General features: G+C 49.5%; 3 protein-coding genes across 15 annotated transcripts in view; 2 read left to right on the forward strand and 1 right to left on the reverse strand.

The window, feature by feature from the left end:
• The window catches only part of OVCH1 (ovochymase 1), a 69,549-nt gene extending 61,874 nt beyond the window's left edge, over positions 1–7,675 (forward strand). The window contains 1 exon segment of the mRNA XM_069807045.1: positions 33–7,675. The gene's annotated coding sequence lies outside the window, so the exon portion shown is untranslated.
• A 3,291-nt stretch (positions 7,676–10,966) lies between these two features.
• Positions 10,967–23,761, forward strand: LOC104312940 (zinc finger protein ZFP2). Of its 13 annotated transcripts, none has more exons than XM_069807630.1 (5): positions 13,768–15,427; positions 15,796–15,920; positions 16,635–16,742; positions 19,800–19,954; positions 21,239–23,761. In XM_069807630.1, the coding sequence occupies exon 5, from the start codon at positions 21,253–21,255 to the stop codon at positions 22,672–22,674; it is 1,422 nt and encodes a 473-aa protein (XP_069663731.1). In that variant the 5' UTR covers positions 13,768–15,427; positions 15,796–15,920; positions 16,635–16,742; positions 19,800–19,954; positions 21,239–21,252; the 3' UTR covers positions 22,675–23,761. The 13 variants fall into 13 exon arrangements, with proteins under 13 accessions (XP_069663744.1, XP_069663731.1, XP_069663737.1 ...); XM_069807641.1 differs by adding exons at positions 16,895–19,750; positions 20,412–20,556 and having other exon boundaries at positions 15,028–16,742; positions 19,857–19,954; XM_069807639.1 differs by adding an exon at positions 16,895–19,750 and having other exon boundaries at positions 15,028–15,920; positions 19,857–19,954.
• On the reverse strand, positions 13,297–17,771 carry LOC138690028 (uncharacterized). Its single transcript, XM_069807046.1, has 4 exons — positions 17,336–17,771; positions 14,832–15,047; positions 14,336–14,430; positions 13,297–13,770 (listed from the first exon to the last, which is right to left on the reverse strand). The coding sequence occupies exons 1-4, from the start codon at positions 17,769–17,771 to the stop codon at positions 13,297–13,299; spliced, it is 1,221 nt and encodes a 406-aa protein (XP_069663147.1).
• Positions 23,762–24,059: the final 298 nt, after the last annotated feature.

Below are 24,059 nucleotides of genomic sequence, written 5' to 3' on the forward strand. Positions count from 1 at the left end.
GCCTGCTTTTCCCCACCATTATGGTCTGTGAGCTGTCATGGTAGCCTTTGCTCAAAAGAAGACCTCGCTTCCAGTTCCTCAGACTCCCTCACTTCTGCAGGTGTTTCCAAACCATCTATATACTCTCCCCATTTAGTTTCTGTCAGCAGCGATTCCCTGAGGGCTCCCAAGGTCCACGTGCACTCTGCACTGCTTTCATGTACTCCAGCATCTCCCCAGCTGTCACTGGCTGCTGCAAAACAGCTCCTCCTGGCACAGCTTTCCACCTGGCCCGAGTGTCCTCATACTGCGAAGCATCGCAGCTGGATGGACACAGGCACTGCGGAGAGAGGTGAGGGAGCACGAGGGCGGTTGATGCCCTAACACAGGTAGGAATCGCTCTACAACAGCCCACCCTTCCCTGGGCTTCAGCAATAGACACAGACCGCATGCATGCGCCTCCTCCAGAAGGCATGTGGAGCACTGTGGGCACGCACACGCCTCCGTGCTGACTCCTTCTCCCTGGCCTGTGTTTTGTTTTGCTCGCCTCTTGTGTGGCTTGTCTTCATGTCGGGTGTTGTGGTGAGAGATGTTGGACCTTTTGTAGAAGACATCTCCTGGGAAAGCACGTGGCTCTGTGGTGTCACCATAGGGCATCAGGCAACACAGTATGGCAGGCTCGGGGTTGCTCTTGCCTGTCACTGTTAAGTTCCCCTTCTGTCCAGCAGTACAGGTGTGCATTCACCCCTCCTCCTCTCGCTCTGTTCCCCCAGAGGCCAGATGTCCTCTCCTCCCTTCAGAGACCCACTCCTTTTTGCTGTGCTCCAGGTGAACCATATCACTTTGGGGATGGAGGGGCCACAGGGTGGGTCCTGCCACCCGCAGTCACAGGGCAAAGTCACCTGTGAACCCAGAGAGACCCAGTCTGCCACGCTGCTGTAGCAGAGCGCAGAGGATAGTCAGCAAGCTCAGGGGAGATGACTGCAAATCAGGAGCTTAATCAAGGATGTGCAGCACTAAAGGGCATTGTTCTTTCACTGCTTACTTTCTGTGGAGTAAGTGCCAGCCACCAGAAAGCTGTATGTAGCTCTTGTTCAGTGCGACGCAAAGGCAGGGTAGGTATAAATGTGTTCTGAGCGTTGTAAGATACTGCTATACGGCGGCGCTTTGCATGGCACTGCAAATGTTAACTGGGTCCAGAGCTGCTGTTAGCGCTGGCAGAGCACCTGCGGATGGGCTTATCGTGTTGGGCGTGAATGCAGACTTAGAATGTTTGAAACATAAAGCTGAGCTCCAGAGTTGTTTGGGATCCCTGCGCAGACATAGCAGTCGTGAACTAAATTGGGGATGGTTACAATGTGCCTTGGCTGGGATCTCAGAAGAGCTGAATGTGTGTGTGCTTCTCTGTTTAAGACCAGGATTAATACAGCGTGGACTCTAATTTGGATTCCAGGAACGAAGTTCAAGAATCTATCTTTGCACAGCCAGGAGGGCTATCTGAGGCAAAAGTGAAATTGATTTTGGTTTAAAAGGGCTGTAAAAAAAGATAGGAGTAAATATGGAGAAAAATAATCTAAAATTGATTAGAAAGGAGCCATTACCCAGCAGGCAGTAAACCACTGAAGATAGGCCATTGAATAACCATGAAAAGAAAATGAGAATGCTCTGGTATATACAAATAAGAATCAGAACATTGCACTCCTGCAATGGTATTTTTTGCTTCGGTCCATGTGTCACTCTTTTGTGGTTTAACGTTAGAAACTGCTGTGAAAAACTAGAGACATGCCCCATAACTTGGAAGAAACTCTGGGTCAGGATTGGTAACTATCAGAGGGATTTATAGCAAAGTTCAGCCTAGAAATGCAGCAGTGGGGACATATTCTGGGAGCAAAGTGCAAGCAGGACTTGTGTGTCAAATTACATCACAGATACCAAACTGAAGGAAAAAAGGCGGATTTCATTCTTGATGCTGGTGTGGAAAAGGAAAATCTGGCTGTATACTTGCAATATCTGGAACATGAAACAGTGGCAGTGGTTTTAATTACATAGATGGGACTTACTGAATATATCCATTTGGAGACTGACATTCCCAATGAATGGCTGTATCACAGACATCGAGTTACCATACAAATTTCAACTACATTTTTACAACCTTACAGTGGACTTTGCACATTTAGTGATGTGGTTTGGGCATTTCTACTTCTAGTTCTCTGTTCAGCCCAGATTTGATGCTGTATATAAGGCATATCTAACATGTTAATGAGAAAATAAAATTATTCATTCCGCTTTGTCCTTGGGAATTTATAGAAGGAATTTATATATATTTTACCAAATATATACCTGTGAACTCCTTAGGCGTATGGATTAGTTCCAAGTCAGTGAAATAACTAATGTCTCACCAAGCTATATATGAGACAATTAAGTATTTTAAGAGTAAGAGCCTAACTGCTAGTTCAACCATTCAACTTGGTAAGAGTTCAGATCTAGAATATCATGTGCAATCTTCAATATCATTCACAGAATTCTGGATGGGAATTGCTTTTATGATAGTCCTCATAACAACCAGGACATTAAGTTTAATCTTGCACCCAGCTGTAATAATATCTACATTTCAAATAATTACATTAATGCCAACTGTTGCATAAGTAAATTATATATCAGATCTGCAATGCCATAAAAAATCACTTGTTTTTTGAGATAGAGGTTTAGGAACACCAATGCTTGAGATAGTGCCTCCCTACCCCAAGGGGTGGGTATGGCTCAGTGTTAGTTTGGACCCTGGCTGGTTAGATGGTGACCTAAGAGGCAGTAACCACAAAGGGTCCAAAAGTCAAGGTTTTTTACAGGCCTCTTAAATAGACCTTCCTGTAACACTGTGGTGTGGTGCCTTAGGTGTTGTAAGTGGTCTACATGAGAGTAAGATATCTAAAGCTGGGACTTCAGTCTTAAGAAAAGTGCATTCTCTATCAGAACAAGTGAAGGACTGAACTTCTCTCAGACACTGGTGACCTCCATAGTATTCATGCTGCTGCTTTATAGAGATGTGCCACAGGTGCCTGCATTGTAATAATTAAGCAATGAGTATCTGAATGTGCAATTATAAACCTATATTCATAGCTATTGTTTGTCTCAAAAAAAAAAAGCGATCATCTGGCTAGCAGCTAGATCCAGACTCTGCGTCTCCCCAGTCCTGCATGTTCCCATATCCATCTTCTTCAGTCCATGGAGTTATGGTAAGTCTCTGAGGGGACCAGTTTTTCCCTATATAAAGTAACATGCTGCAGGGGGATCTGACTGAAGGAAAGGATGGCATTACAAGCAGCTGGTGGTGTGGGCTGGGGAAGCAGTGCTTCTGTCTTTTGGGATTCTTTTTTCTTGTGAGACCTTAGGTTTTCCTTCAGTCCTCTGTGTCTAAAATCCTGTGATTTTACACAAGAATCTCAGCCTTTAGAAGAGGTAAAATTATGGTTTTTATCCAATGTATATGCATACAAAGGGGCTGAGGAGGGACTTTTGAAGGGCCTTAATTTCCTGCTGGTGCCAGGGATGAAGAGACTAAAAGGGCTGTAAAGAAGATGACATTGCCTTTTTCAGAAAAGCAGGGAGAGCAGGTCCAAGCAAGTTAGGCACAGATATATATACTTGCCCTGGTCTTACACTCTTTGTTATATATTTAGTTTATTATAGCTGCTGGAAACAAAGAGCCAATATTAGGTTTGAAAACATGACTTATATAAGATAAAGGAACCCAGAAATACAATGCACATAAATATAAGAAAAGGGAACTGCTTGTTCTCAGAAATGTGGAATAAATTTGCAGAGGCACAGTAAAAGATGAGAGATTATAAAAAGGCATTAGGGCTGTCACTGTAAAGGAGTCAGGGAATTACACAGCAAGCTCACATTACCAATTCAAACTGGAGCTTGCTGTAAAGAATGGCCTGGTCTTTGGAGGTAACAGAACAGCAGCACAAAGTGCATTGAAATCTGATATTTTTTGGAGAAGTCAGCAGGGTCATATGGGTATAGAAAAATGTAAATGGATAGCATAAGCTATGTACATGTAGCAGCTTCATAAAAACTGAGAGATAAAGAAAATTGTAAAAATGAGCTATTTCTTCAAAATATCAACCTGGAAAAGAATAGAACTCATGCTGATAGATCAGGGGACATTACAGCCATGGTTTGAAGTTAAGTGTAGATATAGTTATACTTTGCTTTTCTGGCAGAGACTACATTGCAGTGTTGGATCATCATTTGCATTTCCCTGTGGCTGTGCTATATGGAATCTAGCATTAGAGCATCTTATAATGCCCATCATATCTGCATTTGCCAGGCAGAGAACCACAGAAGGAGGCTGAGTAATGAGCCATGGTTCAAAGAACAGGATTTCCAACCATTTTCAAGGGCTGACGGGGGAGATTCCACCACATAACAGCTAGTCCCAGATATCCTGTATTGAAAATTCTACTGAAAAATGGATTAATTTCTTTTAAAAGCTAACAGATCTAAAAGAGATTCTTCTGCTGCTGAGCTCGAGGACTGCCTTTAAAACACAGTCTCCCTTTATTTTAAGAGGTGGTTGAGAACCAGACTTACTAGTACAGGACTAATCTGGGTACTTATAAATACAGTTGCAGATATGCAAGAGTCATACTATTTCATGGGGAACAAGGATACGAAAGTGCAAGGAGATGCAGCCTGCATACAAAAACAAGATGTTGTGAACTCACAGAGCTCTGCCTGCCAAGGAGATTGCTTCTTTCTCCTTCAGAGTACAAATGCCTGAAGGACAGGCTTTGGGGAGACAAGAAGAATATGGAGATGAAGCCTGGGGAAGTAGCGTCTGAAAAGACTCTACTGAAATCAAGCAGAGATCAGTAGGAGCTCCTGAAAGACATTTTGCATGCTGTTAGAGCAGCTAATGCCATTTTATTTTTTATTCTTTATAAGAACCATGGCAGGGGAAAAAAAAAGGGGGGGAAGAGGGATGTGTAATATGTGCTATTATTAAGAGGCTTGGTCAGAGCTGGCCTGAGAGGATCAGACTTTAGAGAAACTGGGGCAGAGAGGCTCTTTCTGGTACTTATACTTGCCTACTGTATTATACACTTGTATTGAATTTCCCTATGGTAAACCCTACTTAAGGTCTGCCTCCCAACGAACACAGAAACTACTGAAATGGCATTTTGAACTTGTATGGTTGGGTGCTCTTGGTCTGTGGGTTTTTTGTTGGGTTCTTTTTGGTTTTTTTGGTTTTTTTAAGCTGTAGTTCAAGGGTTTAAAGAGCAGCTAGAAGTAACTTTGCAAGTGTTTGCAAGCCTGGATCTTTCCACTTGTGTTAATGTCATTAATGCATCTCTAGCCACACCAGTGTGCTCTTCAGCTGGCACAAGCACTGTCTCACCAGAGCTCCTGCCCTACCAGGTGGAGGACAACAGCTCCCAAGTGTCTGTCCCAGTGGATGGGTGACTGACTATAAGCCCCATTTCTCCAGCTGGAGTTTCACCACGCTTGTGAGCTCACATGCGCTGGTGAGCAAATGCCCCAGACCTTTGGGAGCCACTGGTTTAGGATCGCTGGGTACCCTCTGCTGCTCCCACTGCCTGTTGTAGGGAAAGCCCATGCTACATTGATCACCCCTGCCCAGAAGAGGGTGGTGGTTGCCTGGCAAACCCTTCAGACACCTCCAACCACCCCCCACCTCTGCGGCCATCACCCGTTCCACCTCCTCTGGCTCCTCTTTCCTTCCCTGGCCATTCCCGCTCCCAGGACACCCCCCTCTCTGCCCACACAGCTCAAAGGACTGATGCAGCTCTCCCATGAAGACAAAACGTTGCTGGGGGGTGCTGAAGCAAGCAGACATGGTGGGTAGGCAAGCTCTGGAAGGAGCAGGTAGGAGTTGGGTTGGGTTGTGTACAGTGCAAGTGTGTCATCTTGGTAAAATAAAAGGGCTGATGTTTTGGATTCTGTGGCAAGGTGTTAAGGTACAAAAGTCTTGGCAAACAGTTGGTTTACCGTAATGCTGGGAATACATTTAAATTTAGCCTGACTTTGCTGTCTCATCTTTGGCTGTGACTGAATGGTGGCTTTGTTTATAGCACCTGCTTTCATGTATCAGTAAAGCAGCTCATAAGGAGGTGATGTTCAGGTGAGAAAGGGTGAGTCCTTCTGGATGGGGGCGGCAGAAGGAATTTGATGGGGATTCTCATTGTCAGAAAATTGAATGCCAAGTGTGTATTGAACCTGGTGAGACTTCAGCAGTGTCTCTGATCTTATTTCACTTTGGAGAACTTCTACAGAGAAAAGAAACTATATCCATTTGTACCAGACTGTGTTTCGGGGAAATACACTCAAAGGGTACCTTTGTTTGATAGTGCTGAGAGATGAACTCCATGGCCACTGTGTTGTACCAGAGCAATATGGGAATAAATGGGGTTTTCACCATGTTAGATGTGAAATTCCAGGGGAACGTTCAACTCCGCCTTTCGTCTTGTGGTTTCTCTTCCTTAGATTTGGAGTGGTTATGTTGCAATGCTGAGGGTACCCATTGCACATCCGCGTGGGGCCTCGGGAACTCTGCCCTACCTGCTTGTCAGTTGTTCGCAAGCTTTTTTAGGACAGCTGCACATCACGGATGTGAATACTCCAAAAGAAATATTTTTTTTCCCCTCTTCCCTACTGCCCTCTTGCACTTAATGTTCTTCTGCAACACCTTTAGGAGACTCAGAGCATGTACCTGCGTGTGTTCTATTCCTCCTACAAACAGCTTACTGACTGCTTGCTAGAGACAACATGTTTGACTAGGTGGACCTTTGCGTTTGAGACTTCACCTCACACCTTTTCATCCTTATCTTAAAGAAGACAAAAATAAATTTGCAGGTTACAGTTACACATGAATATAAATCACAGGTCTTCGGGTTTACTGCTTTTGTGTCGACAGGTTGCCTTTCAGCACCATTTTCTCCCACTTGTATGACTTCAGAGCCATGCACATAGGTGTTAGCTAGGAGGAACTGCTGCCTACTTGGCTGAGGACGCTTGTGTAATCAGGGATCCATGGTCACCGAGCAGCAGAATATGAATGCCTCATAGACAAGTCAGAGATTTACTGTTCTATTACTTGTGAAAGCAATGAGACTCCTCAGCTACACAAATGGAAGTCAGGAAAAACAAGCTTGTTTATTTTAAGGTTATGGTAAAATAAACCTGACTTTCTCCCAGTCCTCAAAGCATTGCTCTGGGAGCAGAGTAAGGTCTTTGGGAGACTTTACTGTGTATTTCAGAATGTTTTAATGCTTTAAAACAAAGAAAACCTTTCAAAGTTACCTGCAAAGAAACCAGTTTCTTGTTGCTTCTTCCACATCTGTCTTGGTTTTCTGAAAATCTCTCAAGTAACATACCTGTAATTACAAAGTCAGATCTTGTTTGCTTTGAAAGGCTGTGCCTAATGGGCAAACAAGTAATTAAGATTTCCAGCCAACTGTAGCCAACTTCAGCCACAAAACTGTTCATTTCAGAGGGAGCTGGAATAATTGACTCAACTTTAGTCTGCTTTGAAAAACTTAAACAGTTGTTTCAGAATATTGGCAGAAAAGGAAATTAAATTGGACTCACTGAATTGGGAATTCTTGATCTGGTTTCATGTTTGAGTTTTCGGAGTTATTTAAGGTATTCCTTTCTAATATATAGTGGACTGGGCTTTTTCACCTCTTAATTAACAAAGATTTTTTTAAGGACTTGAGTCCTTAACTGAAGGAATATGCTCTTAAGATGTGTGAGACTGCCAAAGACCATAACCATCAAGCACACTAGAAAATAGTGACCCTATTACCTCTGAGATTAAAAAGAAAAGGAGGGTGAGGACTTGTATGGCAAGACTGTGAAATACAATCTGGGGAGACTGATCCGGACATTTTTGTGCAGTCACAAAGAAGCAAAGTGAGGCTTGTTAACCTTTTTCATTGATTCCAGTTTCCTTTACGTTTAAACTGGAATGTGTAATGTTTCTTTTTTTTCATTACTATATAGTGTAATACAGTTGCTGTTGCTATTAACCTTCAGGCAGACAGAAAATCAGTGAAGGCTGATGTATGGTACACTTTTATCTTGAATTAATAGCCCTTGCCTTCAGTTTCAGAGAAAATATTGTAAGACTTGATTTGTGATAAAGGTAGCAGGAACGAGAGGTAATGTGGCTCAGAAAAGCCATTTTGTGTTGTCTGATGGCGAACTCTACTTTTTTTGGCCACAGATGTCTCACAGAGGAAGGAGTTAGTGAAGGAGAGATAACCAAACCCCTACAAAAGCTTAATGTTCCATAAATGGCACATGGGGAAAGCACGACAGTAGCTGCTCTTGAATCCTCAGTGAAGAAAAATCTCTGCCTGGTGCAACCAGCTGTTACCTGTGCAGGGGATGGAGCAGCAGAAGATTGATAAAGATGTCATGAAACCTGCTTTGTTGGGCTGCACTCCAGTGGGACCTGCAGTTACATGCCCCTGGTGGGACTGCTGTTGGAAATTGTGTTGAAAAGATGTGGAGGCATCCTCTGCCCAAACAGGTGGTGAAGTTTCTTTATTATGGAGTGAGTTCAGTGGGTCTTAAAATTAATTTGTAGGTAGCAGCATCTGGGGGGAAAGAGGTGGGGTTTCATGGGGCTAGTGCGTGGGATGACTTATATTTTCACAAGTTCTGCTTTCATTCATGTCTGCAGTGTCATGATGTCATATGGATAACGTCTGCAGAAGGGACCTGCTATGCTGGGCTGCTGAAGATACAGCTGCCGAAAAATTGCTGCAACTGATTTAGTATGAAACCAGGTTTACAGGGCACACTGGGGCAACAGGTGAACAGTGAGGTAGGACCATTAGGTCCTTATTTTGAGTTTAAAAACAGAGGTTTTCTGAGTGGCATTTAAACTAGTCATGGATATTTAGCTAATGCCCTGGTACTACTTGGAAAAATCCAGCTGACAGTTCTACTTACGATGCAAGCTAGTACCAGTCAGGTACAGGATGCTCACTGAGGATGATGCTCTCAGGAGGCAGAAAACAACATGCCAGTGAAAGGCAAAAATGTAGACAGGGTGGGAGATTGCAGCAGAGGCCATAGGTGATAACTGGGCTTGGGCTCGTAAATCACATAGCAAACTCTCATAATACCAATGCTCTTACTGTGGAATACTGATTAGCGCAAACTAATAAGTGACAATTTAGGTCTTTCGTAATTTGCTTTTGATACAAACTGTTGTTGAAACAGATTTTTCCCATGTCCCTTCGAGTTTGTTATCAGAGCTGTGCTGCACGTGGCCTTTCGCAGCACTCTCTACAATAAAAGGCAGGGACAGACCGGCACCCCGCTCCCCCCAGCCATCCTGCTGTTTAAACGGACTAAATGCCGCTCTGCCTGCCCATCAGAAATGCCTCCCCTTCCCTCCTTTACCTCTGACTATTTGGACCTATGCTCTGGTAGCTGGAGTTTTTGCACAACTGGTTTGGTTTTTGCTACCAGTGGTATTAATTTTACTTGCCTATCCTATGAGGGAGAGTGTCTTCTTCAAAAGAAAAATGAAGGAAGCTGGGGCAGGGCTCATGAGAAAGAATGTGCAATCTGTGCAAATTCCTGCCCTCTGCAAAGGGAAGGCTGCAAAGTCTAGATTTGCTCAAGCTCCGTGTCTGTCTAATATCTTTGGAGTTGCCAACTGCATTGCTTAGGCCAGATTTTGTATTTAGGAATAACGCTGCTCCCTCTGCCTTTGGAAAAGCTGCTATCCACAGGTAGGAGGGGAAGACAGTTGGGCTCTTGTTGTTAAGGTGGAGATGAGAATCCTCTTTAGTGTTGCTGAGGGCAATTAGAAATAAGGAAATGGCCCAGTATTTACCAAGTTCCTGAATCATAAAGTTAATTTTCTTGAAATCACCTATGGGGCATGTCGTCGTTCTCTGCTCGCGTGATGAGTGCTTTTCTATCTAACTCCCAGGATCAGGAGCCTTCTGCAGGATTTGGCGAATCATCCACGGGCCACTGAGAAGTCAGTTGCCCCTGTGAAAAATGATAAACTTTTTCTTCAGCTGCATGTGTGGAGGGCTTGGTAAACACTTCCCCACCATTCTTCTCAAAAGCCCATAGAAAATATTTCAGCCACTGCTAGAAACTCAGTCACATACCTCAGCCCCTTACTTCAAGGGAACAGCCATTCTACATTCCCCTGGGGAAAAAATAACCGGCTCAATGCCTGCGCAGGACGTATAGTAACAGGTAAATTTTGCCTGGGGTGGACGGATCCTTTCCTGTGGCATAAGCTGTATGGCTGTATGCCCTGGGATGTATTATGCTGTACCCAAACAGCGAAAGGTGCTGCGGTGACCAGCGTCTCAGAAAACCTTTAGGCGCAGTAGCAGAGCGAAGCCTCCGCTCACCTGAAGGAAAGCGTCCCCAAGGAAGAAGATATCATCCTGCCGCCAGGAGTTTGCGACAGAAAGCAGCTCTGGGCGTTAGCTTTAGTATTGGTGCTTCCCCACCTGCCAGGGCCTGCAGGCACGGTAAAAAACACAGCCAGCGTGGGGGGACACGGACAGGGAGCACCGCAATTTCAGGGGGCATGGTTCCCTGGGGCTTGCGTCCTGCTGTTGACTGCCGTGTGTCCGGACCCCAGCTCTTCCAGCACGGGAGCCGACAATGCTCTCGCCTCTGGAGGGTCCCTCGCACCTCCCGGGATGCGAACCCGCGCCGCGGCCCCTCCTCCACCCCCGCCCCGCCGCCTCCCTTCCCGCACCTCGCCCGGTCCTCTCGGCAGGGCCCCCGGGCGCCGAGGCTGGCGGTGACCCGGCTGCCCTGGCCGGGCCCCGGAGGCGGCGGCTCTCCGCTCCCCCGCCGCCCTCTCGCATCGTGCCGGGAGGAAGCCTGCCCTCCCGCCCGCCGGCGGCCCTGCGCAGAGCAGGGGGCAGCGCCGCCCCGGAGACACCCCCCCAGCCCCCGTCCCCAGCCGCGGCGGAGGCGGCGGGGCCGCGCCCGGCGCAGACAAGGGTTAACACCAGCGAGCGGAGCCGTGCGGAGCCGAGCCGAGCGGAGCGGAGCGCGCCGCGCCGCCCCTCGCACGGCGGCCCCGCAGCGCCGCCGCCCGGCCCCGCCGCCGCCGCCCCCCGCCTCCTCCCCTCGGCCCCGCCGCCGCCGCCCCCGCCTCGGCCCCGGCCCCGGCCCGCCGCCGCGCACATGGCCCCGGCCCCGGTAAGTCCGCCGGGGGAAGCGCGGCTCCTCCGCGCCCGCCGCAACAATAAGCGGGGCGGGGGCGGAGGGGGCCGGGCCGGGCCGGGCGAGCGGAGCCCCCGCCAAGTAACGGGCCGGGAGCGCGGGGGCTCTCCCGAGGCGGCCGCCGCGGCGGGAAGCGACGTGACATTGTCGAGGCGCCCGGGGAAGCCGGGCCGCGGCGGGGGAGGGGGGGAGCGGGGCGGGCGGCGACCCCGCGGGGAGCTCGACCGCCGGGCAGGTGGCGGGGGACGCGTGCGGGCACTTGCGGGGGCGAGCGGCTCCCCGCGGCCTTCAGCCCCCGCTGCCCGCCCCGTCCCGGTGGGAAGGGCGGCCGAAGGGTGGCCCAGGGACAGCGGCGCGGGGCGGTTGCATCGCGGAGGGCCTGGCCGGAGCCGTCCGATGACGAAAGCTCTAGCGTTTGGCTCGCTGAGGCCAAATCTGGCAACCCCACGCGTGTGCCAACCCGCACGTGGGCTGCCAGCCAGGACCCGAGGGCGGCGATGGCAAGCACGGCTGCTGCAAGAAATGCCCCGGCGGTGCCCCGCTGCTGGGGCTGGAGGAGCTGTCATTGCCCGGGCAGCTGGCGGGGACACGAAGCCCTGGTGCCGCAGGCAGGGATCTGGCAGCTTTGGGCTCTTTCTAGGGAGAAGAGAATGAGCTGGTGTGCCAGGGTGAGAGGCCAGGTCAGTCTGCGTTTTGTTAGGGATCCCACCCGGTAAGGACTACGCGCTGGGCGGCCCTCCATGAACGCAAGCAGTCTTGTTCACGGGCTTGCACATTTCCCATGCGTGACCTCTCTTCGGCCTGGGGAAGGGTTACGATTCCCAGGACAAATGGTGGACCTGTAATTTTGAGATGGATAGAGGCAGAGCCTATATTTCACTCAGCTAGCTGTGTTTGTGTCACTTAGGCAGCGTAAAGGGAACAGACATCCCCGACCGTCTCCACAGGGCTCTGCTTGCTGTGGTGCATCCTTGAGGAGAGCTGCCTTTGGCCCCTTTCTCCTCATGGCCCTAGGTGGAATAGATTACAAGAAGGCCTGCGGGGCGAGAGGTGAATAGGGGATTCTCACTTTAACAGTGGTCTCCTGAAAGCTGAAACCAACCACTGGAGTTTAAGTTTGAGGTAGCTCTAAACTCATTCTGAGTGGAGATTCAGAAAACCAGACCTGGTTCCTGACGAGTTCCCGCTCTGCTTTTAGCAGCAAGTGCTGGCTCCAGGTGGCTTCACACAGTTTTACTTACAGGTATGTACAGTGTTTATAAAAGGAACAGCACTTAGCCAAAGTTCCCATAAATCAGACTGATTTTCTGAGAGAGACAAGAGGAGGTTCTTAATAGGAATATTTACCCTGTGTGTGTCATAGCATCATTTCAGAAGTAGATGACAACATGCACAAACACGAATACAAGGAGAACTCTAGACCAGCAGTTCCCTTGCAGGGTAAGGCTTTCCTGCATTTAGAGAGCACGCCTTGTGTATATATGTATGTATATTCACACACATACTTCCAAAGAAGATTCTTCTCTTAACGCTTCTGAGCAGAAACACCTATATTTGATGAAGAAAGGCCAGCGTTCTCCCATGACATTCGTTGAAAAGCACAACAAACCCCATCTCTCTGCCCAGGACAGAGCTAGTTGTGGTGGCACAACCACAAGCAGGAAAAATGGAATTATTTTTCCATCTTGCCCTGTTCAAGCATGGCCGTCTCCCAAATTGAACAATAGCTTGTGAACAGTTTTTGTGGGAGAGGACAGTATCTCTTCAATACAGTTATTTCCAAGAGGATAACATCTTTCTGTTTGAATCCTGAGCAATACCATTTCATGTGCCTGGGTTTTTGCATGCACTTAGAAAAGGTGGCTTTCCCCTTGTTTCCCACACCGTTGGCCTGAGGAAGCACTGCTGACCTTGATGATGCCTGAGGCCTAGGAAGGAGGACTCCTCTTGTTTCCATCTTCCCATACATCCCCTCTGAGACAGCATATCTGACTTGACACCATGTAGAAGAGCCACAATGGCTGATCCTCCTTTGCTGCTCACTTCTCTCTTCTATGCCCTATATCAGTGCTGGTTGCCCACTGAGACACTCGCATTGTTCAGGGCCACCAGCAGCTTCAGGGCGGCAGCCTGCAACTCTTCCTCCCACGCTGCCTTCCCCATGCTCAACAACCACTGAAGTGTCTGCAGTGAACTCTGCACGTGGGTATCTTGTAGCCTCAGGAGGAGATCCTGGATGTCACTGGTGGGCAGCTGTCCTTGCTGCTGGCCACTGGCTGTCATCTCCGTGGTATGTGGGTCAGAAGGATTTAGCTGCATGCTCCTCCACCGTGGTGCGCCCTCAGGTAAGGACATGGGGATCACTGCTACTTCTGTGTCAGAGCTGGAGCGGCCTGGCTGGGTGGTTGTGGGAGACATGGGGAAAAGGGGCTGGGGACTGAAGATGCTGGACGACATGGTGTCACTGCTCATGGTCATGTCGTTGAAGGCTCGTGTGCTGCCCAGCTTGGCTCTGCTCTCTCCTGGGCATGCAGTCCTCTGTGGAGGAGAAAACGTACCTCTGTAAAGGCGGTGGGATTCAGGAGCAGGCACTTAGCCACCCCCCTGGTCTGTGGGGTTAGCACTCACTGCACAATCGCATCTTTCCCACTCCCTACAAAGAGGAGCCCAAGAAAGGAAAGAAACCTTCTTCTCCTTTCCTTGTCAAGTCTCCCTATAAGTCTCTTCTTGTGACTCCCAGTTGTCTTTCTCTTTACTTTCTTTCTCTTCTAGCCTGCATGAATCACCCTTTCTTCTGCAGTAACCTAGATTGTGTCAACTTGGTTGGGAATGAGAGCTGGAGATGAGGGCTGAGGTGGTCCTCAGGTTCATTTTCTTGAGGAATACCTTCCTCAAAGTCTCCTTTTTGGCTGCAGGTGCCATCTGTGTAAGCTAGTCAGCTTGGTGTGAGTGCCCCTGGAAGGTGGGCTGCCCATGGCTCCCTTCTATCTTCCCTGTCTTTTAGCCTCCTGTTTTCCCACTTCCTCATTTTCAGGGCTCTCCCTTTTGCCTGTTACTTGTCCAGAGCACACCATGGTCTTCAGGAAACAACTAAAGAACTTACCTTAATAAAATACTTTTTCCTAGTACAGCGATAAAAAGCAAAGGTGCAGAAGTCAGGGAAGAAAGGAGTTCCTGGCACTTCAGAGCATATAGGCCCTAGAAAGAGGCAAATAAAGACACAGACTCAGTGATAAACTCCAGTGCTGGGGTCCCACCAGCCCTCAGCAATAACCTCACTGTCGAATGATGTCCCTCCATGAAAACCCCCATGCCATTTGGGTGCCTCCCTGAGCCTCACTGAGAAACTCCTCTGCTTCTTGGTCGTCTCCATGACCCAAGGTGCAAGAGGAGGCTGGTCCCAGGGACACATTTGGATGCAATCAAGTGTGAGAGAGGATGCTCATGAGCAGATGTCTTCTCCTCACTGCAGCATCACTACCCAGCCTTCTCCCCAACCAGCTCATGAGTCTCTGTCCCCTCCCAGCGATCAGGTCCAGTGCTGTCTGTGTAGGACCGCCATCCATCTGCCTGCCCTTGGGAGTCACGGTCGGCTTTACCCTCAGGGATGACTCCATGGTTTTCGTACTCGTCCAGTCTCTGGACCAGGGGATTCTGGCAGCCGTACAGTGCACGAAGAATGCAGGCAGTGCTGGCGCGGCGGGCGGTCCGGAGGGACCTGAAGAACTGGCGGTACTCCTGGTCAGAGAGTGGTGTTCCCAGTTGCTGCGCCTTCCCGCCCTGAGGGCCAGCTATGCAGCCCCAACCCAAGAGCACTGGTAAAAAATAAAATGCAGGTAGTCAGGGGGAGAAGGAAATGCTAACCATGGCACACTCAGAAGAGCTGGAGGACTGAACCCAGATCTCTGTTGCCTTCTCTAGGTGCAGGATCCAGCACATGGGAAGTGTAGTAACGGGCTCAAGATGGGGGATCTAGACCTGGGGAAAACCTGCTCTGCCCATGTTGAAAGGGGTGTAGTATTTTGAGGACAGTACATAGCTGAGGGACCTTCACCAAAACTCTGGAGATTCAAATCTTGAACTGGAAGAAGTGTCTTGGAAGTCATGGCTGAAACTGGGAATGTAGCTCTGCTGTCAGGGCTGGAGCAAGGAGACTGTTTCAAGATTTTAGCCTCTGCAAATTCTCTTCCTCTGGGTAAGTGGGTCCAGACCCCTTGAGTTAATGGAGCATGCCCCAGTGGATGTCTGTATGCCCTTACAATGGTCCAAGCATTCAGTGAACCCTTAAAACTTAAAGCCAGTTCTTCCCTGTAAAGAATATTATGAAAGCTTGTGAGATACCTGTGGAGGTTAGATGCGCCCAAATAAAAGCCTCATGTAATCTTAATTTCATGTCCTCTCGCATATGCTTTTTATACATTCCTTAAGTTCACAGCAACCTACTCTCCTTTCCTAAAGACTTGGCAGCTCCTTCAGCGTAGAGACTGGACCTGCTGTGGCAGGGAATCGGTTTCCCAGGTTAGGCACTTACTATATTCAGGACATCTACCTCATTTCCCACAGCCTGGAAGGTGTATGGAAGAACGAGTCAGGAAGATGCTGGGAGGGCAAGGGTAGTTTTGTGGATACTCTTCCAAGAAGTATGTTTTATTCCTGGTTACACCACAGAGGCTCCAGTGTGATGCTAGGCAAGTACCGGCTTTCTTAGTGTGTTATTAGTGGCATTTTCCTTACCTTGTAGGTTGCCATTTATAGGAAGGCTGAGCTGTCTTGCAGTTTTGGAGTCTGCATGTGGTGTATTTTGAATGGCAAGTAAGTGCTACATTAGCATATGTACTCTGAGAAGACAGGGCTGAGCTATCTCAAACTGAGATTCTAAAAGTAGTGGATATTTTTTACTTTAATCCCTCTCTGCCCTCATTTTGCCATTTGCAAAATCACTATAAACCAATTAATAGCTGTGAAGCTCTAAAACATAGAGTATGTAAAAAGTTCATGAGGAAATGAGTCATTTTGTCTATAGCAGAGTTCAAATGGGATCAGTAAATATAGCAGAGAGTCAAGAACACTGAACAATAAGGGTGGCATAACATACTGAATAGCTGTTCATTAGAAAGGCAGTGTCCATACAGGGACTAAAGAAGCCAAAACCCATGTGAAAACACTGAAGCCAGATAAAGAGCTGGGTTACTACGTCACTGCACAGGGGGAACAAATCTAAGGTTGCAAAATGACTGGGATTCAGGGATGCTCCAAGTTTGACTTTGCAACCTCTGCAATAGTCTCTTAACCGATGACATCTTTTTTTTTTTTAATTTAGGTAAAAACAAACTTAAAACCTTCCTCATGGCCTGTATCTTATCAACATCTATGCCATCTTATTAACCCCTATGTGTCTGTAGGTGCAGTAGGATCAAATAAAAACCATGTAACGTTCCCCCCGAGAGGACAGCGGAGTTTATCAAGCACTTGGTGAGGCAGTAGGAGAGGACAGCACCACACTTTGCCAGGTGACTGTGTGGGGGTTTGCAGAAAGCAGGGGAACGAGGAAACTGGGGGATATGGGACCCTCCACAGTCTCCGGCTAGGATGTGGCCAAGACAGCCTGGCCTTTCTATCCATTTCTCCCAGCTATATCCCATTCTGTTTGTCTTTAACCAAGGTCCTCTCTCAGACCTCTTTCTCCTGCCTCCCCTGTCGCTTCACCTGGCCAGCTCTTCCCTTCTGGCCTTGCGGGTCAAGTCCAGATCTCTGCCTTTGCGCTCATGTCTGGTTTACGTGCCCAGCTGTCCCCGTCATCGCATCTCCAGTCTACACCTCTGCTCCAGCCTCTGCCCGCTGCATCCACTATGTGTCCTGCTCCCTGGCTCCTAGGTCACTCTCTGGCCCTCCTCAATGAATAAAATACCTGCTCCAATGGGTGAAGACTGGCAAAATTTTAAGCCCCCAAGGTCTTTGCACCTGAGGCGTTCGAGGGTGCTCCCATCTCTTCCTCTCCCCTCCAAACTGCCAAAGCTGAGGAGCGATGGGGAGGGGTGAAGAGCAGCCAGGTCGGCCGCCCTTTCTCACAACCTGGCTTGAAGGAGAGATGCTTCCTACTCACCAGACAAAACCAGACAAGCCCACGTGGCCGACATCGCACCCCGAGTAGTGCCTGTAACAGCCTGGGCCCCCTGCGCTGCCGGAGGTGCCACCTCCGCTGCTTTGCCCGCCTGCCTGCGTCCTCCTTCCGCCCCGCCGGGTTCTCCCAGGAGAGCTGGGGGAGGCGGCCTGCCTGGTGGTGTCACAGAGGCCTCTGTTCCCACCGTTCCTCCCCCCGCTGTCCCCCCTTCCTCCTGCCCTCGCCTTCCTCCGCCTCCCCCCCTGCCCTGCCGCCGGGCCTGCCCGCTGCCCGCTGCTGGGTTTGTGTCGGGGAAGGCAGCGGCGGCCGCCTGCGTGAGGTCGAGTTTGGACGCGGCCCAGCTCCTCCTCGCTGCGCCACCGCGTCCAAACTCGGAGAAAGCCCGCACGGAAGATGTTTGCTTTCCCTCGGTTGACATCCGTGGTAGCTTTCTGTTCTCCGTGCCTCTCCTGTCTTCCCGAGACTTGTGGTCTCAGTGGTGGCTCGCCTGCCCCTGGCCAGCCACGTCCTGCACGGGGCAGCCCCTTTGGGGCCGCCTCTGTCTATTGTCACAGGAGCTCGGTGCGGCCCATCACCTCCCCACGCTGCGGGTCACCTCTCTCGTTCCTCAGTTGGCCTCCTAAGGACCAGCTTACCTCATCAGCCAGGACACTGCTTGGCTACTTGGCTTTGTCCAAACGTGGCTGCTCTGGAGACCGGCACCTTGTCCCTCTCTGGTGTTCGGCGGTGTTTCAGGTTTCCCATCTTGTTTAGGGACAGATCTTTACTACCTATCACACAACGTGGTTTTCTGCCATATCCCACAACCTGCCTGGCTCTGCACAGCATCAGCTGTCTTCCTGCGTCCGCTTTCTGCCTTCTGTAGGTGCCCACCCACCATTTTAGGACATATGTTGACCGTGTGCTTGCAGCAGCTCTTGAGCGGCAGCAGGAAGGGACTGAACCAGAAGGACGTTTCTCTCCTCCTAAAATCAGAAGGATGGTTCAGCAGGGTCAGGCTTACCCGCAGAGCGGCACTGCCTCGTAGGTGGGTGGGGGTCGTATGGGGAGGGAGAACTTGGCTTCCCTGCCTCTGACCTGGGATCAGAGCCTGCAGCCGCTGCCTGCTGCCGGGAGGAGTGGAAGCGCCCTCTCCCCGGGGGGTGATGCCCACTGAATCCACGGTGGAGGAGGCAGCAGGGAGCAGGAAGGACATGACTCCAGGCTGAGGCAGAGCCAACAAAATGTCAGCTCTCCATTTTCTAAGGGCCTTCTTTTATCATGGTGGCATTATGCAGGTGGGGAAATCTTGCCCCTGTCCTCGGGAGGGCCTGGCAACCGGCGTCTATCACAGTAACCTCCTCTGGTACACCACTGAGCAGCCAGTTCAGTTTGTTTCTCATTTTGAAAGGAAAAGATGCTGGTTTACATTTCTTTTTCTTATGAACACCCAGTCATAAGTAATTTTACACTTGCTGCTAGTGGCACGGTAGGAATCAATGTAACCAAAATGGTGCAACGCCATTGCAGAGCTGGCATTCACATGTGCAGTTTATAAACATTTTCTTTCTGTAACCTGTATATTCCTAGGACATCACTGAGCCTTCAACATCTTAAAATGCCTCTGTACAAATACCACTGCACAAATGTAGAGCTAAAGCTAAATGGATGACCTATCCCACAAACCCGGCTCCTGCACAGCATACTTCTGCTCTGAAAAGAGATCCCTGAGAAGTGGGATTGCATGTTGGCTGACTAAATTATCTCAGTGTTCATGCATAAACAGGTGTGTGTGTGACTTGTTTTTTCTGCTCACTGCCAGCCCTGTAAGCTCCATCTGGAATGAGGCAGCCAAATTGCCATTTTTCTGGAGCACAGGACAGGAAATTCTGCCTTTGGACTGCTCCTATTGGTAATGTGTGAGCAGACCAAAATCTCTTCTGTCACCCAGACCTGTGCATGCCTGGCTGAGCCACTGAGAGCAACCAAACAAAATACTCCTTTGGTAAAGGCAATAAACAGGACGCCAGACGGATGCAGAAAGCAGCCCAATTGTGAAGGCAGCATTTTTCCTCTGCCTGCAGAACAGAACTGCATTAACTACATTATGTTCTCATTTAATTCACTAGGAAGAAAGGTGATGATGGAGAGAAAATGGTTTCAGGAATCGGTATTTTTCTTATACAAAACTCGGTAGGAGGCATTTTTGGCCTGGAAGTACAGGAGGAGGAACACCCAGACACTTGTGAGAAGGCAGCAAGCTGGCAGGCAGCTCTCTGCAGCATGTGTAGTTGACCCCATCTTTGCTACATGTGCTGGCCCTGGTTATTGGATCCGAACAGCGGTGTCACAGTGCGTGTGGCAGAACAGACAGTGACCCTGACTCATGTTTCTGGGCATCATTTTCCTCTGGTCTAGGTTGGTTTTGTCTCCTAAATACTTATTCTCCTGTAATCTCACTCTACAGCACTGCTACTATGATGGATATTACATCTGTTTTCTTTCCTCTGATCGGGATCTGCAGTCCCTGACTTGGCTTTAACCTCCTGGATGGAGTGAAGAGAAACAGCTTTGTGGCCAGAAGCAGCTAAACACCGAGACAGTAGAGAGATTCCTCACAAGGTGAGAAATTGAATAGACCATGTCTGGGAAGGGAAGAGCTGAATGCTGAGCTGCACGCTCCGCACTCATCCTGCCTCTTCTGCTCCCATACTATATAAATTCTGCTTGCAGGAAGATTTGTAGGCAGGGTATTGATAAAAGATGAGACACACTCCTGGGGTATCTAATACCCTTTCAAAAAGACCCTGTTCAAAATGAAATAAAATCCTGTGTATTTTTCAGCAAAGACTATACTTAGAATGTTAGAAGGCATAACTAACCAAAGTGTGGCTTTTTCTTCCTTTCACTCTGACAGTATTTTTAATATTTTATTGGTCAGTTCGCTGCCTTGAGGTACGTGGCTTGGGCTAGTGCTATACCTTTATTTGTACTACAAATGTTTTTCAGCCCCGAGTGTTGTAAACAAAAAGCTGGGAATCAGTATAACCAGTGTGGTCGTGTCTTCTAAAAACTGCAGATCACCTGAAACAAAACCTGAGGGGTTTGTCCTGCTGCATTCACCTTATATTCTGACCTACCACACGTAAGAGGATGATTTTAACTCTGTAAGCAGTGCCATCCAGCTACTCGGCTTACCTCACACTCCAGCATCTATTTCTGAGGTGTGTTCTCCATATGAGTATAACTAATGAAAAATCAGGAGCCTCTAAATGTTGTTTTCCATGCTTGATTAATAAAACAGTTTATCTTTCCACTCACTTGCCTATTTGTTCTGTAGACAAAATCTAGATACTATTTGCTGCAGAATATGTAGGGCTTTCTTTTTAAGGGAAAGGTCTATGACTGGAAAGAAGAAAGAAAATAGTCTCCTTAGCAGAGGTGGATGTTCCTGTGGTGTTGGCTGCTTCCTTCCTTGATGAAGCATGGGAATGCTGGAAGAAGAGCAGTGATTCATAGGCAACAGGAAGAGAAACAGCTACGGTGGGGGTTGTTGAGGAGAGTAGTGATGATGTTCCTCTAACCTCACTAGACATGGGAACTTTGAGGACAAACAAGTGACAGGTTTTTGTCCTTTAGGGCTGTGACTTTATGACAGAGGACCCTCTTTGCAATCTGTGCCACAGTGGCCGCCCATCCTCAGGTCACACTCCTTTTCTGCGCTCCTCGGTCTCCGTGCCCTCACTCTGCCCAGAGGAGACACCAAGGGGCTGGCTCCTGTGCTATTAGTTAATGGTGGCTGATGTGCAGCAGGTCTCTGCGGTTGCCCTGTTTGGACTTCTCCCTCAGAGAAGTCGGGGCAGAGTGGGGGGAGTTATTAATTGCTAGTTCCTGTGTTCACTCCAGCAGGTGACAGGACCATGGGTGACAGACAGAAGGGCAAGCTTCATCAGGAAAGTCCTGTGAGAGCTGAAGTGCATCTGTTCCCCTCCAGAAAGTTCACGGAAGATACGCTCCAGGGCGCCGATCAAAGACAGGACTGCAAGCAGGAGCTGGAGGCAGAAAGTGAGGTGGAGACATCTTTTGGAAAGAGGCAGGGAATGATAACTCCCTGTGGAATGGAAGTCTGGGAGTGCGAGGACAGTGATAGAGCCCACATCAGCAAGGTTATTCTTGCTGGGGACAAGCCAGACCCACCCATGTGTGGGAACGGTGCCATTTGGATTCAGCAGGTGGGAGAGAAAACCTACGAGTGTCCCGAGTGTGGGAAGAGCTTCAGCCGGAGCTCATACCTGAGCCAGCACCAGAGGATCCACCTGGCAGAGAAACCCTTCAGCTGCTCCGAATGTGGGAAAAGTTTCACCCGTAACTCAGACCTGATCAAACACCAGCGGATCCACACCGGCGAGAAGCCCTACCAGTGCAACGAGTGTGAGAAGACCTTCAGCCAGAGGTCCAATGTGATCAGGCACCAGAGGACCCACACGGGAGAGAGACACTACCAGTGCAACGAATGCGGGAAGAGCTTCAGCCAGAACTCGCATCTCATCGTCCACCAGCGAAGCCACAAGGGTGAGAAACCCTTTAATTGCCCCCGGTGTGAGAAAAGCTTCAGCGACCGCTCCTCCCTGATCATACACCGGAGAGTCCACACCGGAGAGAAGCCCCACAAGTGCCAGGAGTGCGGGAAGCGTTTCCGGGACAGCTCGGCCATCATTCGGCATCAGAGGATCCACACGGGAGAGAAACCGTACGAGTGTACTGAGTGCGGGAAAACCTTCCGGCAGAGCTCCTCGCTGGTGACCCACATGCGAACGCACACAGGCGAGAAGCCCTACAAGTGCCCCGTGTGTGGGAAGGGCTTTAGCCAGAGCTCAGCGCTCACCACTCATCGCCGGATCCACGGGGGGAAGGCCTTGCCCATGTACCACGGTGGCCTCCTGCCCAGCCCCTACCAGTGCACTGAGTGCGGCCGGAGGTGCAGCGACCACTCCACTCTGGCCAAGCACCAGACCATGCACGCCGAGGAACGGCCCTACATCTGCGTGGAGTGCGGGGACAGCTTCCGGCGGAGCTCGGCTCTCAACGTGCACCTGAGGATCCACCGCGGGGAGAGACCCTACAAGTGCGAGGAGTGCGGAAAAATGTTCAGGCACAGCTCAGCCCTCGGTGCCCACCTGAGGATCCATGCAGGAGCCAAGCCCTACCAGTGCGGCGAGTGTGGGAAAAGCTTCCGGAAAAGCTCGACGCTTAAAGTGCATTTGAAAATCCATGCGGCCAAGAAACCTTATAAATGTACTGTGGGTAGGAGAATGCTCACTTCCCGCTCACTCCTGCCATAGGGCTGGAGCGGATGTTCGGAGCAGGAAACAAAAGCAGCGTTTGGGGGTACCTGAAAAAGGTGGGTGATGAGAACCACAGTGGGAAGAGACTGACTGGAGACACAGTAACTCTGGTGTCAGGGCTGGGTGCTTAACCCCAGCAGCACAAAAACCATTAGGAGGTCTGGAAGCAGGGAGTTAGTCCCAAGAGCCGAGTGCTGGTGGTTTAGAAAGAGTGCTGAGAACCTGAGGAACAGGCACCAGCTTCTGGGTAAGTCAGGGACTGTGAATATGCAGTAGAATAACAACTGGGAGAATCAGGCTTGTGAAATAACTTTACAGGTAAAGTGAAGATCAAAATAAAGAGTTCCAGGTTGGTTATGACTCAAAACTTTGGCCTGTTAGACGCTGTAGTAGTCTTAGGAGCTCTCTTTTTATGACCTTCCCTTATTTTTCATGCAGGTAGTAAGTTTACCCAGTGTTTAACAAGGTGCTTCCAAATCTTTTGAGTCCAAGACTTTGGAGCTGAACTTCAGTCTATTTGTCTTTTCTTCCTCTTTCCCAAATCTTACATGGGGCAATGAATTCCTACCTCCGTACGCAAAGCCTGAGTGACACGGTAGCAGAACTGTCGTGGCTGTTCCCAGAAAACATGGATGCGCACGTATTTCCAGTTGGAATGCTGCCCCTTGCTAGTCTGTGGCGGCTTCTCCCAAATTTGTCCTTGCTGGTTTGAAATACCTTCCAGCTTGGGACATCAACAAAACATGGGCAAAAATGTGGCCTTACCTTATTTAACCAAAAAAAAAATATTCCCCCGTCCCCCCCGATGTCCTAGTCTGAACCGGTACATGACAGAAGTTCCTACTGGTGGTCCAGAGACTGTTTGCAATTTTGTAGTCCTTTTTATGATAGAGTACTCTTCTTTAGCTCGCTTTTGTTTGTAAAGTATTAAGGTACAAAGTTCAGCGTTAACAGTTAGGAATTACTACATTTGCATTTATTACTATGCGAATTGACTATGTATTACCTGAACCTCCTCTATATTGCCATGTTTTACGACTAGCTATGTGTTTCCATCCCAAATAAACCCTTTTTTCCTCTGTGTCATCCAGTTTTCTGTCCTTGCGTCTGACGGGAGTGAAGTTGTAGTGAGGGGGGGTCAGCCCCGCGCCGAGTCTGGTGTGGCGGGGAGCCCGGGAAGGGCAGCCTGACCAGGGACGGGAGGACGGAGAGCAGCAGCGGCGGCGGCGGCGGCGAGGCTCGGCCTTCTCAGAGCCGCGGGCCGAGGCGCAGGCCTCCCCCGCCCGGCCCGGCAGACCGGGGCCCGCCGCCCCCGGAGGAGGCGCGGGCCTTCCGCTCGGCGCCGGCCGTCACCGGGGCGTCACGGGAAGGGGGCGGGGCGT

Source organism: Haliaeetus albicilla, chromosome 19 (genome assembly GCF_947461875.1).
Source record: "Haliaeetus albicilla chromosome 19, bHalAlb1.1, whole genome shotgun sequence".
Lineage (NCBI taxonomy): Eukaryota > Metazoa > Chordata > Aves > Accipitriformes > Accipitridae > Haliaeetus > Haliaeetus albicilla.

What these genes read in the sequence shown, in the direction of transcription:
- LOC104312940 (XM_069807643.1), top strand. Translation starts at nt 21,253, where the DNA reads ATGGGTGACAGACAGAAGGGCAAGCTTCATCAGGAAAGTCCTGTGAGA.
- LOC138690028 (XM_069807046.1), bottom strand. Translation starts at nt 17,771, where the DNA reads ATGTCAACCGAGGGAAAGCAAACATCTTCCGTGCGGGCTTTCTCCGAG. An exon ending in GGCTTGTCTGGTTTTGTCTG is followed by an intron (nt 15,048 to 17,335) that starts GTGAGTAGGAAG and finishes ATTTTTTACCAG; the next exon opens with TGCTCTTGGGTTGGGGCTGC. An exon ending in GGAAAAAGTATTTTATTAAG is followed by an intron (nt 13,771 to 14,335) that starts GTAAGTTCTTTA and finishes TCTCCTCCACAG; the next exon opens with AGGACTGCATGCCCAGGAGA.